Below are 17,209 nucleotides of genomic sequence, written 5' to 3'. Positions count from 1 at the left end.
GAAATGTCATTATCTATATATATATATATATATATATATATATATATATATATATATATATATATATATATATATATATAAGATTCTAAGCTGATGAAGACCATAAAGTGTATTCTTTGACAGCCAATGTTTTTAAGGGAGATTGCTTCAGTACATTCTGTATGCTCAAAGCCTAGACACCCATAGAATATGTAAATAACTGAGGAGTTTAAGCTAGAGAACAAATACATCTCTAAAAACTAATTCTGAAAAAACTCTTGGACACCCACTGAATTGAAATGATTAATTCTGGCAAATGCACGTTACTCATTCTTCTCCTACCTGTGGTGCTTTTTAATTTAAACATATTAATTTTGGCTAATTGGTTTCCCACTGGTTTAAATGTGCATTTTAGCATTTGTTTGCAATACTGTGTGAATTGTTTTTGTGTCCTTTGGTGCCAACCACTTTCCGCAGCTAAAACAGAACCCCTACAACCTTTTAGGCATGCCTGCTGCTGAAAATTACTAATGGATGTTTCCATGTTCTTTCTTGAACTGTGATGCTATGCAATTGTAACTCTAAACACCCACCCCTTTTAGATAAACTGTATCTTCAATGTACAGTTCTCTTAATCCAAGACAATGGGCAGTCCTACTGTACAACGCCAAATAGTATTAAGTTACATTAATATGAACATTAAATCCTTGAAAATGACAACTGGCCATCAATGTGTAATATCCACTGGCTAAAATAAAATAAAATAACAATAAATAACATAAAAATAACATGCGTTCCTTAGAGTGAAAAGTTCCAAAACGTTAAAAAAATATGCACTGCAAGACACATACATGTCTGTGTGCTGGAACTTTTTACAAAAAATACTGCTGAAGCTATTGTGGTAATGCGTCAGATATGGGTTTTTAACATTAAACAGCTCAGGGTAAAAAGGTTAATTTGTGTACCGGTACAGAGAAAATGGTTACACCACACTTTTACACTACACAGGGCATTACGCACAAGTCATCATCTCAATAAATATGCTAAACTTATGATATTTTACCTTTTTTTTTTCACCCAGTCAAAATAAGTAGAGTATATATTTTTTAAAAAGTATGATCTCAATTCAATCTTGGGCTCACATAACTAAAATGATGATCACATTTTGAGGATTTGCAACATACACTGTATAGGGGATGAATAAAAAAAGAGAATGATGGTAGCTTGAGAGCCGTGTATAAAGCACACACTTTAGTGTCAATGGGCTGTCCATCAAATGTGATTCAGTTCTAATACAAATGGGTCATGTATTTGGGAATATATGAAAGCTGCATAATGTTTTAAGGGCGTTTCACAAAGGGATAAACATCAATAAATTAGAGGAAAGTAGAAATATTTTATTAAGACAAAAAAAAGTAATTTAATGAAGTGTTAGACTGGATATCTATACAGCAAAAAATAGTAACAAAAAATGAAATCCTCAACTGATAGGTTTTTTACAGCAAGTCAGAGCTCTAACATTTTTATGTAGATATATGGGGGGAAATAGGATTCAATTAATAAATTGTTCAGTGTTAATGTTCATTATAGCTTAGATCCATAAAACCAAGCATGCAAGATTTGAGACAAATAATACAGTTCTATTTTAAAAGGCAATTTGCAGTGGTATCACCAAAATGAAAGTTGCACATATACTATGTCATCACTTGTGTAGAGAAAAAAATCACAAAATATAAAAATATCACAAAAGCATTTGTGCAATTGCATGAAGTACGACGACTGTATGCCATGTACTATACAACACACAACTCTAAAATCATTCCTTTCTAAGAATCTTAAATCTGAATTGTGAAATGTATCAAAAACCAAAACACTATTGTCTACATATGTAATATTCCTATTTTGTGACTTTATTTTGTTATAATATGAATCTGATTATTTTTATTCCTGTGAGGATCTTGCAATGCAACCGGGCTGTCTGGATCACTTTTACCCCTTCTACACTGGCAAATCCGACCCGTGAGGGTACGGGTACGGGTGGTTCTCCACTGGCTATTTGTCAAGCTGAGCAAGAACCAAACCGTGAAACTCTGGCCTCACAAGAGATCTAAATCCAGCTGCGAACCGAGCCGGGCCAGGGGCGAGGCTAAGGATTTCCGTCTTTACATTGCATCACTCAGTACACTCAGAAAGAAAAACAACAAACAACATGCCGGGCAGCGAGTGTGATGAGAGAAAAGTACAGCCTTGGGACGATGAGGAAGTGCAGGCTCTAGTTTCTCTGTGGGCAGATAGAGGTATTCTGGAGTTGTGCATCAGAAATGAGAACGTTTATGCCCAAATTTCGGACGATTTGAAGCAAATGAACATAAACCGTGGGTACGGTACACTTAACTAACACACTCAAAAACACAAAAATATAGTCAAACAAAATACTGTACAGCTGTACCATACATACAGCTATGGCTCTCATTGCACTTGCGCAGCTGCTTTTTTTTTTTAAGCAAACAAGCTTGAAAAAACAACAACTATCCTTAAACGGGATATATTTGGCAAATCATATTTTTAAAACTTTCTCCCCCCCCCCCTTTTAACATAACTAATTGAACTTAAGTAAGTCGATATAATCAGTAAAATTTTTCCTAAATATACTGTATTTACAAGATATTTATAGCGATACAAGATACAGCTGTACTGTTGGTCTATTAATTTTTGAACACCATTTGTTTGCGCATCTTTTGGCAAACTGAGTTAATTAATAACAATAATTCATAACAACTGTCTTTCATTGCGTGTGACATCATTAGCAACCCAGGCTCCCCTTAACCGCACCGAGAGGGCTCGGTACGGCTCTAGCGCGGCTTGGTTGTACAGTGGAAAAGAAGCATTTCTGGCCAGGATTGTCAAAGTCAGCAGGTAGTGGCTAACACACAGCCAGTATACTTCATCACAGGGTCACTTTCGTGGACTTGCGGGATGAGGAAATCAGCGCTTCAGGCACCTGTTGGCAACAGCCACCTCTGAACAGGAAAGCCTTCTAATGCCAACACATGATGCCAACTATCTGATCACTGAAAAGCAAGCCAGCTACCTCACATCTTGCCACATTTCCTTCAGTAGTAGCAACTTTGAGATTACTTTTTTTTTCAATGTATTTTTCATCGAGATCCCTTTCCTCCAGCAATAATAAATAAATCATTACCTTTTGACTAACAGGATCACAACAAGACATTTTTAATTGCTATTGCTTCTCCACATAATGCATACACACAGTTATACAGATAAAGATTGGGTAACACTTCAAAACAATGCCTGCAAATTCATAATGAACTCCGACTGAATATCACATCCTCACAATCCCCTGGTGGGTGAGTATGAGGGTATGATTAAGTGAAGAATAAAACAGTGAATTCATAAAGATGGAGGGAAACGGGAAACAACATTTTTAAAATCATGATGAATTAACAGGGCTGAATTCAAAATGGCAGTGCAGAAGATATTTAGGTGTTATTCCTATGGTATTTATTTAGCCAGAATTTATTATGACGTTGCGTCCATTATTTTAAAGTGTTACCAAAGACTGTTAAAATTTACAACAACACCTAGTACTTGGCAATAAGCAGTTTTGTATAATGAGCTATAAGCTCTCACTTTTTTTACTGCCGTATAACAATTTCTGAGACATTTCTATTTTCATGCCCAATCTATAAATTAAAAAAAGGAAAAGCAACCTTTTACACCACCATCTTGGGGTAGGGGAGGCGAGGACACACTGGGCTGATTTTATACATGCAACCTCAATAATGTAGAACTTTAAGGACATGAGCTCTCTTTGTGAATAGAGTATTCAGATTCAGAAAATGACAATAATGAACCTCTGTTGGGCACTGCGGCTCTGTTAAATAGCAAGAGTGAAACCTAAGGATCTGCTTAACCAACATCTACACTGGTGTATGAAAAGTTAAAGAGGAACTGGTGGTTAAAGTGGTATACTAGAGTAGCAGACAGAGGCTGCTTCACAATCCCCAAGTGAGCTGCAAAACAGATTTGTTTGGGCGAGGAGCTACAGAGCTTACTGTTACCAGGCTGGGTTCATTGTTGTCTGTACTTGCCATTGCTTCGTCCTGCATTCGAATAGAACACCCATTACAATGTCCCTATTGTACAAACGACTTAAGACATTAACACTGGAATTCTGTTTTATAACCTGTAGTTTCATATGAACTTTGACTTTGCATTCAGCCAACACAAAGAGCAACTGAAAATTGCTATGGCTTTATAAAAGAATAACCGACAAAGTTGTTCAAAAATACTATTTTACTCTGAGATTTTTTGCCTATGTAGCTAGTGTGATAAAATTGGAGGTCTACTTGCAAAAAAAATAAAATAAAAAAACAGTCACATATTGAACATAAACAAATACATATAGTATGTTTGACTTTGTTTTGGTATCGATAGTACAATTTTAAAAAATCCACCCACATATAATTTAAAATGACTACATGTATGTACTTTTGTCTTATCTGTGCCAATACAGCAGATCATTTTAAAATGTTGAGAAGACCCCCCACCCCTCTGTTAAATAGAATCTGAAGGCTTTAGTGTGAAATTAAAACACACCTGAGCTTGTTACCTACTGTATATTGTGTGGCCAATTGTACTCAAATTAAATAAATGACTCGATCTGCTCCCATGCATTTACTGGGCCCGATTAAAACAAAAACATAACACATGTCCACCAATCATGATACAAAATCTAAATACATAATTTAAAAAGGAAGGAAAAATTATATTCTTTTTATTGACAAAATTGCATGTCAAATATCTGCATTATATATGCATTGCAGACCGCTGAACATAATATGTTCAGTTTAACAAACAACCAGCAAAACAAAAAAAACAAATCAATGATAATAATGTAGAGCCAGAACTGAAGTTGTCAAAATATCTTGAACAAATACAAATATAAGAAATTGGGATTTTTTTTTTATTCACCCACACACTCAAGTAGCTTTTCATAACCCAGTGCTATCAGGAGTTAATAAGTTGACTTGACAGCAAAACCTCAGCACCTGGATATTTAATTTTTTTTTTTTTTTTTGGTGAGATGAGGGTGTAACTTAATTTGATAGAAATATTTGGAAAGAATTATCTTGGGAGAAAAACAGAAATACAGTAAGTATTTATTCTTCTGTCACACTTTATGAATTTGAAATTCACATTTCCCTCCCTGTAAAGCAAAGCTGTGTGTACCACTACAGCCACTAATTAGCCTCAGCAGCAAATCCGCTCACTTGACACTTAATGAATGAATCCCTTTAGTTTCATTCCAACTGCAGTACCTATACATTCCTCTATTGATTTCTATGTGATGCTAAAAGATGGTGCTGTGTTACATTGTTTTATTCATATATAGAATCATGCCTTGACCTGATGCATTTAACTTCCAAATAGGGTTGTGGTATGTAAAAGTGTGCAGTTTAAACAGTGGCTTAATGGTGTTTTTAATGCTGTACAGGCAAAAAATATATACATACACTGCTGTGCAAAAGTCTTAGACATGTTGCATTTTTCTACTCTGATGCATTATGAGCATCAACAATTTACTCAAAGCCTCCACTGGTGTCCATCAAATCAACAGTACAGTGTGGCCAATTCGTATAGGCCGATGCCCGGGACAAGAAGATTTGTAGGATGGACAACAAGTTTTGCCATTATAATTTGCCCGTCGGACAAGTAGTTTTTATTTATTTATTTTTCCTACATTCGCTCTGTTGCTAGAAAGGCAATTTGGGTATATTTGTAGAGAGCCATGCAAGTTTCTGAAAACTGAATTGCAGAAGTCTAGCACATTTTAAAAAGTGTTTACGTCCCACCCCTATTACTTCTGATTGGCTAGCTCTGTAAGAAGCTGCTCTTCTGTTGGTTACAAAGAAACCCAGAAATGGCTGCGATGAGAGCCTCTGTCAAGACACATGCTAATCTTTAAACTTCAGGTATTATTTACGTTTTTTTTTTTTTTGTAAATGAGCAATTAAGTTATATTGCTTTCTTAATACATGAACCTGACATTTAAATGCAGCAATCTAGTAAAGTTATAAAAAATAAAAATAAATACACCAGTCGCTGAGGTATTAGCAGATTTGAAAAAATCGTGTTGTGTAATTTATAACACTTCGTGGTAAAGCGTGTACTTGTTGTGAATATGTTTTAAAAAAAACAAAGTTTAGTGTTTAGAAGCATTTCAAGACAAATTTTCCCTGGCAAGAAATGTATATTTTTTTCTTTCGATTTGAGGTTGCTAACCTAGTTTGCTATTTACCATATTTACATATAGATATTTTTTTATATTTAAAAGCTCTATATAAAGATGAGAGTCGGGTGGTTAAGACATCACGTGTAGTAATGTAAATACTGTCGAAAAATATTAAAATATTCACAGTTAGTTTCACAAAATGGCGGCTGATACCAACTAAAAGGAGTATAATAAAACAGAATATCTGACAACTGGATCTGACCGAAGTTACAGAAAATGACTGTTATGTACTACAAATAAAATACCAAAACAGAGTCTTTTTTAAAATAGCAAACTGGTTCGTAGTACAAATTAATATAAACTGGAAGATATGACAAGACACCTTGATGTCTTCAGTATCTCCCATGACAGCAGTTATTTTGACAGGTGTTTTCTTTGATTTTGGTGGCGCAGTGATACGTGGTTAGTTCGGGTGCAGTGATTTGCCTTTGTTCCTAAGTAGTTCCTAATCGTAACAGCTTGGAACACTGATGGACCAATCAGCATGCAGCATTCTAACAATCCGTTTTATAATTATAAGTATAGTATAGTACTGTTAAGTAAAATAAATAAATCATAGAAATAAACAAAAGAGCACTGTGGTATTTGATGGAGCCTATTGTAAATATTGCGTGCATTTTGGTAGAACAGTAAAAAAAAAAAAAAAAAAAAAAAAAGAAACTTGACAGGTTATACATACATTCTTTATAAATCTGGGGTTCAGCAGTTATAAAACTATTTACAGTAGAATGTTAAGAAAATCAGAATTCCACAAAGCAGCAGTAATAGTTGGCAATTAATTTGTGTCTGTGATGCAACAAACTAAAACACCTGTACATCAGAAGTTGAATTCAGCTTATAGAGAAAGAGTGGAAAAAACAGGCAGAAGCTATTTTTATATTTGAAAAACTCCCAAGTATTGCTTATTATAGTTGTACTCTTAGTATGTTACTTAAATGTACTAGCAAATGTGTTCCAAACTGCACTGAAAGAAACATTTCCTTAAAGTATGGCATAAGATTATATTATTTTTTATTATAACAGGCATTAAATTAGTAAACATTTCCAAAGTCAACGATGCTGGTACCAATGAGTCACTAATCCTCTTGATGATTTTAGGGGTTACTCAAGTTGTTTTTAAAAGTCGTGCTGAATGACAATAGTGTCTACAGTTTTATTAAGCTTCAATGGTTTGAGTTTAGGAATGCCTAATAGAAAAGTAGAGTCCAGGGTTCTTTCTAATGTCGGAACTGCAGCCTTTCATTTCCACTTATTGCTGTTGGCAATACTGTGTGCTGTGCGACTTCAATTGGGAAGAAGTGGAACGAACAATGTAAGACCAAGCAAAGAAATTGCTACAGAAAATAAAATTTCTGTCAAGAGACTGGTCTGATGTTTTTCTCTCTCTTTCAACATAGCTCCATCAACAAATCAGTTCCATTATGAGGCAATAACAGCAGCAGGGCATCCTAAAATTCAGCACCACAAAAGCCACAGGACTCAAAAGATTGAGTTTAATTTTATTGCATCACACCTATACAAAATTCGCAATAATGGTATTCTACTTTATTATGTTTGCTCAGTGTCAACTGCTGCTATGTAAATGTTGCTATGCAAAATCTTGGCCTATGGATTTTGTTCCATTTATTGAACTTAGGGGTCAGTTTGATGAACCATTACCCCATCACCATGGATTACATACAAAATGTTTTCAGCTGGGCTTAGGTTTAAAACATGCAAATACATGTTTTATATACCCTGTATAGACAGGCAAGCACGACAAAGAGAAATGCATGCATTGTCTTTAAAAGGTATAAAACCAGCTCACATGTCAATATAGTAACCAATTTTAAGCATTTAAGTGCAGTATTTATGGTACTCATCTATTAATTAATCTATTATCTATTAATTACTTTGCAATAACAGTATCAAATGTGTTTTCCCCAGTTTTAATAAAATAGTACTTTCACACATAGCTTCTTTTTAGTGATAGCTTGTTTAAGTATAAATAAATATGCACGAATAAACCAGTGACTGACAAATGAACTTCACTTTCTCACACCCCAAGGGAGATAATTCCCAGAAAGCTTCTCTAACCTTTATAAAACACTGTGAGAGCATCGCTTGCCAACTCCAGTGTTTCCCTAACTCCCTTGTGCCTCCAGAGGGTCTTGAGCTTCTACTTGAGTTAAAAAAAAAAAAAAAAAAAAAAGCGTCTGGGTTAGTCAAGAAATATCTGTGGAGGTTTACAACACCCTCCAACACCACCTGGAGAACAAGCATGTATGCAGTTGTACAGATTAGATGTTTCTCACAACGTATTTTGTGTACAACACATTTAAAGACACACAAACTGTCATTGAATTTCTAATTGTGAAGCATCTGTAAAACTACATATGAATAAGTGTACCTAGCCATTGTAGGTCTATACATACAAACATACACAGCGCACGCACCCTAGCCTAAAACAGTTTTTGGTATACATCTGATATATATCTGAGAAATCAAACCTCAGGATTAAGAATGGTTTTAACATATTACTTTTTTTTTTTTACTTTGTTTAAAAAAAAAAAAAAACACACACACACAAAACAAATACAGAAATATTAACTTTTGGCAAACAAAACACAACCCCTTCTTTCAATAAAACGTTATGACCTGTTAAGAAGAAAATAGCACACATAAAACACTCCTGGTGGATCTTACTGTAGTGAGGCTCAAAACTGTTTTTTATTCTAAAGTGGAGCTTCTTGGTGCCACTGGGAAACAGGGTTAATATGCCTGTTTCGTTTTGAATACAACACATGCAATCATTGACAAGATAATTACTTGGCAGAGACATTTAAAAAGTAACAGGGTTCGCTTCGTCTCAGAAATTAATTGTAGTCTTTATTATATTTGCCAATTGCAAAGCTGACAATTAATGAAGGAAATGTGAAATGCTGGAAGACCAAATTATATTTGATTTTTTTTCGCCTCCTATCAGAATTTACTTATTCACATTGCACAAACAAGCGTATGCAAAAGAGCAGTCACAGCCATTGAAGCGGCAACTGTATTTGATTTTACCATACTAAAACTAAACTGTCCACCATGACAGTAAATCTGTGAAAAATAATTAACCACCAATGTAACCGACCAAAGTCAATCCATGAATAAATATGAAGAAAAATTACTAAAAACAGAAGTCTCAAAAACATATACAATATATATATATATATATATATATATATATATATATATATATATATATATATATATATATATATACACATATACACACACACAGAATATATACTGTGTGTGTGTGTATATATATATATATATATATATATATATAATGACTACTGTTTAGCATTTCCTGCACTCTCAAAAAAAATGACAGTCCAGTTTGTTAACATTCCCCTAAAACAGAATTAGCTAAAGGAACACAGGCTTCCTCCTTTATGAAAGCTTACCATTACAACACCCTGCAATCCAGATAGACATGATCCTAAAATATTATGCAGCTGTAGGAGGTTACACATTTCAATATGGCTCAAAAAAATCACAACACACACACAAAAAAATGGTTACTATTTTACTGATAACGTATGTTTTTTCAGTACAGTGCTGATATATTTAGGATTATAAGTGAACAATCTGTAAAAGTTAAAAAAAAAAACTGTTTGCATAGATGATTGCACATTTTTAATTGCATGTTAAAGGTATTCACTCTTCAGTATGAGTGTGTTGTAACAGGCATAGTGTTCCACAAGGTTATCGTGATTTGCAGCGTTTTTAAATCAATACAAAACACTTTTCACGTGCATGATAATTGGTGTTTGTTTAAGCTGTTAATAGAGAGAAAGGGATGACACTAACTAGGTCTATCACTTAATTTGAGCAATAGGCATTCAATCACTGCTGCAGTAATCCAAAGAGATGCATGGTTTTGTCCAGTAGCTTATTATTTTCAAAAGAACAGCTCTAATTTGGTAAGGATTTATCTGTATGTGATGTCATGCTGAGAGGAAGACATCTGACCCTATACTGTGTGAAAATCTGAGTATGACATGTCAGATTCATGCAAATGGTGAAGTATAAATGACAAAAAACGTTTTACCAGCAAAATAGGCTTACACTAAAGATTAAGGCTATAATATCTCTTAAACATTGACTCTGAAGGGCATATATTATGATGCATAAAAGCATGTAAAAAAAAACTAACGCACTTCACATACTGGGTTTGCATGCAAGTACAAAATGCATGTGTAAAAATGTCAGCTGCATCCCTTACCTTGTGAGGAATATGAAAAAAAAGGTTAATGACTGTAAATGTGCAATATTCACGCTAATCAAAACGCTAATCTTTTTATATATTATATATCTAAAACAAAGTGCACTGGCATTACTACTGTGAGTGTGACCCGTCAACAGCCCCAAAAGGTTTAGTCAAAAAATCGATGCGTCCAAATGCAAATAAAGTTAAAACCCATCATAACATAATTAAGGTAAGTATAGAGTGGTAGCAAAACGTAATTATATAAAGCAATATATGTCTTGGATATGCCTAGCGTAAATTAAAACAATCACATTTTATAATAATGTAATTGACATGCACCATTAAGCGCAACAAAAACTGCTTTTGTAATGACATTTACAAAATCGCCCATGTATCTTAAAATGTCTTCAAGCAGCAATGTCTTATGCAAATTATAAACAGCTTGCCGTCTTCAAATTAAAGAAACCTAAATAATGTTGACGTCGTAGATGACAAACAGTATACCTTTCTCTCTGAGGTGTACTTTAGTTTTAATTAAATAACACTGTCTGGTCTCAGCTGTACTCGGCGTCCCTCATCCAAACTGACAGTTTAATATAACTCTGAAGAACAAGTAATAATAATAATAATAATAATAATAATAATAATAATAATACCCAATCATTGTTATATTTACATCCATTTTGAAAGTTATGGTGAAGAAATAAAACGGAACACATTTAGCCACTCAATTATTTGAGGGTCATTCGAATAAAATATTCCCTTAAAGTAACAACAAAGTTAAAACTTCACGACGTGCTCTGTTCTTGATCAGAACAAGAGGTCTGTTATCATAAACTTTATACACAGATCGCATGTATGAATAACACACGTAATGTTTGCTGTGTTTGTACCTGATGAGAGCTTAAGGAAGCATAAAATAACACACCAGTGCCACAGCATCTATAGTTAAACCCCCAAGGTGAACAATATTGAAAGATGCTGTGCACTCCTACACTTAAGAAGCGATGCAGAAGCACTAGGCATGTATTTTCAAATTCAAAATCTAAAAACAGGGTTTGCTTTAAAAAAAAAAAAAGTACTTCAACGTGAAGCTAGTTTGTAAACCTTTCCTCCACTAGATATACCTACAGTTTTGATGAATGGGGTGTCATGCATTCAGCACCTAAAACCTGTTTCCATTCAATAATCGCAACAGAATTCCTTCACACACTCATACAAATGCCCAGCGTCCACGATGTAAGCACTAACCTTTTTATGTAGTAAGGTGCTACCGAAAAAGGAAAAACGCCAGCCGTAGAATTTATAGAGCAGTGCGTTGAAAACATCCCACGTTCCTTAAATCCTCCTCTTACAACGCGCTTGTTTTCCCTTCTCCCCCAGCTTGTGTGTGCCTTACCTGAAGGGCATCTCCCACGACTGCAATTAACTGCCAAGATTTCATTGTGGTCGGTCGCTGAAAAAAGAACTGCCTCCTGTTTCCTCGGTGGGGGGAAAGCGAGCTGAGAGAGAGAGAGAGAGAGAGAGAGAGAGAGAGAGAGAGAGAGAGAGAGAGAGAAAGCGAGCACTAGAGAGATACAGCGAACTGTAGCGAAAGCTGAAGAACCGTACCCACGTGCTGATAATATAAATGACTACAGACATCTGTCACTGTGCTTGCTTAGTCCGTTCGCTGTGCAATTGCATCCCTTGTCTCATCACTGCTCCCCGACTCCAACTGCTGCTGCTGATTAGGTCAGGTGCAGAGCAATGCCCCTTTATCGGGTGCGTTTGTATGGAGACTCAATAGTCAGAGGGGGAGTGGGGGCTGGCTGGTGTCCAGTGGCCAAGCCAAGGTGAAGTACAGTAGTTCCAAACCTTTAGAAGTATGCCTTCTGTTCTTACTGCTAATACAGGGCACAAAGCAACACACTATTTCTGCACCTTTACTGTACCAGCAGTACCTTTCTACCATTGCGCGATATAGACTATTTCCACCAACTATTTTAGCGACCAGTTCATATGAACAGTGTGTTGGATTTATTTGTGTTTGTATATGTTTATTTGCATGGTATGCACAGCATACTACTTCTTGTTTTGTTACATCTGTTATCAATTAAAACGCTGTACATGTGCTTGACGACAGTGGTGAAGGTATAGCGCGGCACAGTTCATCACACTATAAAGATGCACTGAATGTGTCTATCCCTTGACACACCTACACACTAAAAAAAGGACGGCGGGACCTCTTGCTAATAATCTCTGGTCTTATCACAGGAGCAACATTTGTTGACGGCAGCAAGACAATGACAGTTTACAGGTTGGCAACGTTCGGGCGACAATATTTTGTAAACCAATCATAAACATGTTTTTTGGTCACATGAATACAAATGTCATCGCGAAGGAAGGCGGCTGTTATAAACGAAAGTGAGCAAAAAGTGAAAAAAAAGGCGAAAGCTCTGGGTTCATGCTTGGATACTGAAGCGACAACCTAAGCTGATTTAAAAACTTAATGTTGCAGTTTCAGAAAGAGGACGTCGCTGTAAGTTATAGCTTATTTTTGTGTATGCGGCAAAATAGATTTGTGCATTATTTTCTTTAAGTTTAAAAACGAAATATGTTAGGTACATACTTCATTCCTGACATTGGTAGTTTCTTAGTGCTTCTGCTTGCCCGAGGTTGACAGGTTTCAGAACAACAGGCGGTGGTAATGCTTCCATGCTGTACTGCTCCGCAACACCTGCACCCGAGCGACTAGTTATAATTAGATATTCTGAAATCGGAATCTTGACAAAACGTAAACGGAATACAGAAATAAGCCTTAACTCACGTCGTCTACATACGCTACCTTTTGAGAACAGCCCTTTATCATACCCCATACTAGAGCTAATAACGCGAAAAACACGATCCTATATAAAATATATATAACTTGCATTTACATTCAGTCTGCGATTAAAAAGGAAGCGAATATATTTTAAATTCAAGTGCGACTGAGAAAGGCTCCCCGAAATCATGGGAACGGTTTTGAAAAGCGGTTCCCGTTTAATTGCTGCTTTTTGTTTGCCATTTTCATGAACCATGCGGTCCAACTCCCCATATTTAAACACGTGATTTTGCTCTGAAGCAGGATTGGCTAGAATACATTTTGTTGTCTGTCGTGTCACCAAAAAAATACGCGCGTTCAATAAGCAGAGCGCTCTCTCGTGGCGACTCGTAACATATGTTAGCAGTTATTGAACGCTGTATTAGGAGCGGGCAGTTTCACAATAACAGGCTAAAATTATTGAGTACAATTCGAGCCAAAATTAAAAAAAATAAATAAAAATAAGTACATAACTTATTTATTTTCATTTTGGCACGATCTTTTTACTGAACGTCAATCACACTGGAAGGGCGAGACACTGCCGCTGGTAAGTTCGATTATATACCAACTGGTCTGCTGGTTAGCCCGCGTAGAATCGAGAACTGACGGCTGAAGAAACCTTTCAAATGAACATCCTCAAAAAAAGTTGCTAAGTAGGTGAACATTTAACTAATTTTAAATAACATAAATAATAATAAAAAAAAGTTAAAAGGACTGTAAACTGCATAGCGAAGCAACTGGCTACCTGGAACGGGAACCACTACTAGTCCGCCACACAGCTCATTTGAGCTCAATGAGAATTCTTTTGCACAAACAAGCGGGGAGGTTGTTTCTATATTGCGAGATCGTAAGTTCAAATATGATAGGTCTTTCGATCAGTTATCACCTGCAATCTGTGTGAGCAACGTTGTAGAAACTATATATATATATATATATATATATATATATATATATATATATATATATATATATATATATATATAGATATATAGATATATATATATATAAGTATGACATTGTATGGTATACAATCGAGCCGCAGGTTTTTAGGGTAAACAAATTACAACTACTGTATATAAAAACAAATCAGTTTATATTTTAGTGGGTCGCTGTGGGATGCAGGGTATATGGTTTGGCAACAAAACATACATACATAAAGAATGACATGGCTGTATGCAACATTCTTAAAACCCTACACAAACCTGATGGTGAAACAAGCCAAAAATCGCGTTTGTATTTAATTCTATATAATAGGAAAACGACTTTGTGTTTTTTATCTTTTTATTTCTCTGCTCACAGAGCTAAAACAAAAAAACGAGTTGTTTTCCAATTTCCTTTTAATAAAGGAAAAACGATTGGACCGAATGTACACAGCCCAAACAACTTGCAAGCATACTGCAGTCAACGCCCCTACACAACCCCCATGGCAAAGTTACTAGATCATCGATTCACTTACCACTAGGGTGAAAAGATCGTGCCAAAATTAAAAATAAATGAATAAATAAATAAATAACGAAATAAAAAACGAAATAAACGAATTTAAATCCTCGATTAGCACTCATTTAGCAACATAAGCTGCCCCAACAAAACCAACAACCTAGGAACATAGATGCACTCTGATAATGCATTGGGTATCTGACAACACCGAGAACCAAGAATTTGTCTTTCTAATAAGAGGTTATTGTTGTCCTTTCTTTTTCCTGGTAATTGTAATTTTAAAGGGGTTAAGCAGAGTCTATCTGATATTTATTCATGTATATTAGAAAATGTAACTCAATAACATGGGTATATTACTAAGTTGTTTTCAAAAGAGTGCAGCTTTCTCTTTAAGATCCTTTGTACATTTGAACACCCTCCACAGGATGCTATGCAAAAATCATTAATAAAAATGGGCTAAAAGGGATTTTTTTTTTTTTTTGTAATTAATCTTTATACATAATAATCTGATTTTACACATTTTTGCCTATAGCCCCAAAAGCTTATGTACACCACTGGGCCCATGTCTTGTATACTGAAGCAGTGTACAATACTGTATATCCTCATGAGTACAGGCAGGCCTATATGAGGTGGGCTCTGGAGCAATACAAAAGCCCTCATTGCCAACTTTAGGACTAACAGGAAATAAAGGTACTTAATATATCTTCTGACCAGCAGCCCAACGAAAACTTGTATAGTATTCATTGTAATTCAATGTAGTGTAACCTCTCTCTCTCTCTGCTCACACACTCACACTACTGCTCAAGTCCCTTGCCTGTTCTCTCAAGCATTAAATATGTACCACATGACAGAATAGGGCACCTTGTACAGTCCTGTGTGCCCTGATATATATCAGGAGCGAGAGAGAGAGAAAGAGACAGAGAGAGAAGCAAGGGGTGGAGTAAAAAGAAGGGGAGCAGTTAGGTTAGCTTCCTATAAGCAACTAGGGTAATTTATGAGACTTTTATGTAATGCATAATGTCTGTAATAGGTTGTCATTTATTCATGGTTCCTTGGGTACTATTCTATACATTTATAGATTTACAATAGGCACTCAATCTTTTTATTTTCCCAATGTCATTTCCAACAGAACCTGGTTGCTTAGGTGATTATTTATTATGTTTTGTTATTAGTCTCTGTCATGCTCAGAAGTGACAGCGATGGAGTCTAGTTGCAGAGCACGGGGAGGGGGGGGGGGGGGCAGGCATTTACCTGCGATGAGATGTCATTTTTATTTGGGTCTCTTTCATTTTTTTTATTTTTTATTTCAGAGGGACAAATCTGATGCTGTAGGAAACCGTGGGGAGTCAATTGCACACTATAATTTAGAAGCGATCATCTAAATTTCATTGGAAATGTGGGGTTTCATTCATGATAAATTGCTCATAGGTTGAGGAGAGTTAATCTTGCTTCAGTTGTAAAAATCTATTACAATCACCAAAGGAACCTAAGAGTGAAAATGTTGCATATTGCTAAGTCAAAATTCAGTATGTCTTCCTGAGTTGTTGCATGGGGAGCACTAAACTCAAGTCAAGAGTAAAGTCTGCAGTGGTATGTTGCATGAAAACAATTGCCTCACACTATTCACTGTGTGTATACTAGTGTAGTATATATCATTTTGGCATGTTATTGAGACTTGGAGGGTGCGACTAATTAATATGTATATCAAATCTTATATATGTACTTGCTATATCATATACTACATTCTGAACATATTTAGTATTTTTAAGGTGTAAGTTTTAAGTACTGTATGATATGAATATCTTGCATATCTAGGGCACATTCCATCGCCTTTATTATTATTATTATTATTATTATTATTATTATTATTATTATTATTATTATTATTATTATTATTATTATTATTATTTGTTTATTTAGCAGATGCCTTTATCCAAGGTGACTTACAGAGACTAGGGTGTGTGAAATATGCATCAGCTGCAGAGTCACTTACAACTACGTCTCACCCGAAAGACGGAGCACAGGGAGGTTAAGTGACTTGCTCAGGGTCAAACAATGAGTCAGTGGCTGAGGTGGGATTTGAACCGTGGACCTCCTGATTACAAGCCCTTTTCTTTAACCACTGGACCACATTTTGGCTTCACAATACCGATAATACCAGCTGCAGCAGACATTAGGCCTCATTCACTAAAGGCTGTTATGCTTTAAAGCCCACCTTTTCCTAGGATAAGGTGCGCGCTATTGAACCTCTTATCCATCAACCCAGATAAGGTGCACCTTAAAGCATAAGGCACATGTTAACACACAAAGAAGGTGTTGGGTTGATTAGCATTTGCTGAATAGATAGATATATAGATCTATACAGTCAATCTCGGTTAACTCGACACCTTCA

General features: G+C 35.5%; 1 protein-coding gene across 22 annotated transcripts in view; it reads right to left on the bottom strand.

Moving 5' to 3' along the window:
* The window catches only part of LOC117418161 (RNA binding protein fox-1 homolog 1), a 790,080-nt gene that overhangs the window by 471,940 nt on the left and 300,931 nt on the right, over nucleotides 1-17,209 (bottom strand). For 2 of the 22 annotated variants that reach the window (XM_034030818.3, XM_059035618.1), the window contains exon 1: nucleotides 11,790-11,931. The exons of 17 other annotated variants lie outside the window; for them this stretch is intronic. Coding sequence is in view for 2 of the 5 variants with exons in the window: in XM_034030815.3 (XP_033886706.2) it covers nucleotides 11,938-11,982 (45 nt within the window). In the remaining 3 variants the exon portion in view is untranslated. 3 more of the 22 variants (XM_034030815.3, XM_059035615.1, XM_059035613.1) reach the window with 3 other exon arrangements.

The sequence above is a fragment of the Acipenser ruthenus genome, chromosome 13 (genome assembly GCF_902713425.1).
Source record: "Acipenser ruthenus chromosome 13, fAciRut3.2 maternal haplotype, whole genome shotgun sequence".
NCBI lineage: Eukaryota > Metazoa > Chordata > Actinopteri > Acipenseriformes > Acipenseridae > Acipenser > Acipenser ruthenus.
Note: the sequence above shows the minus strand (reverse complement) of the source record. Positions and strands in the feature narration are given on the sequence as shown.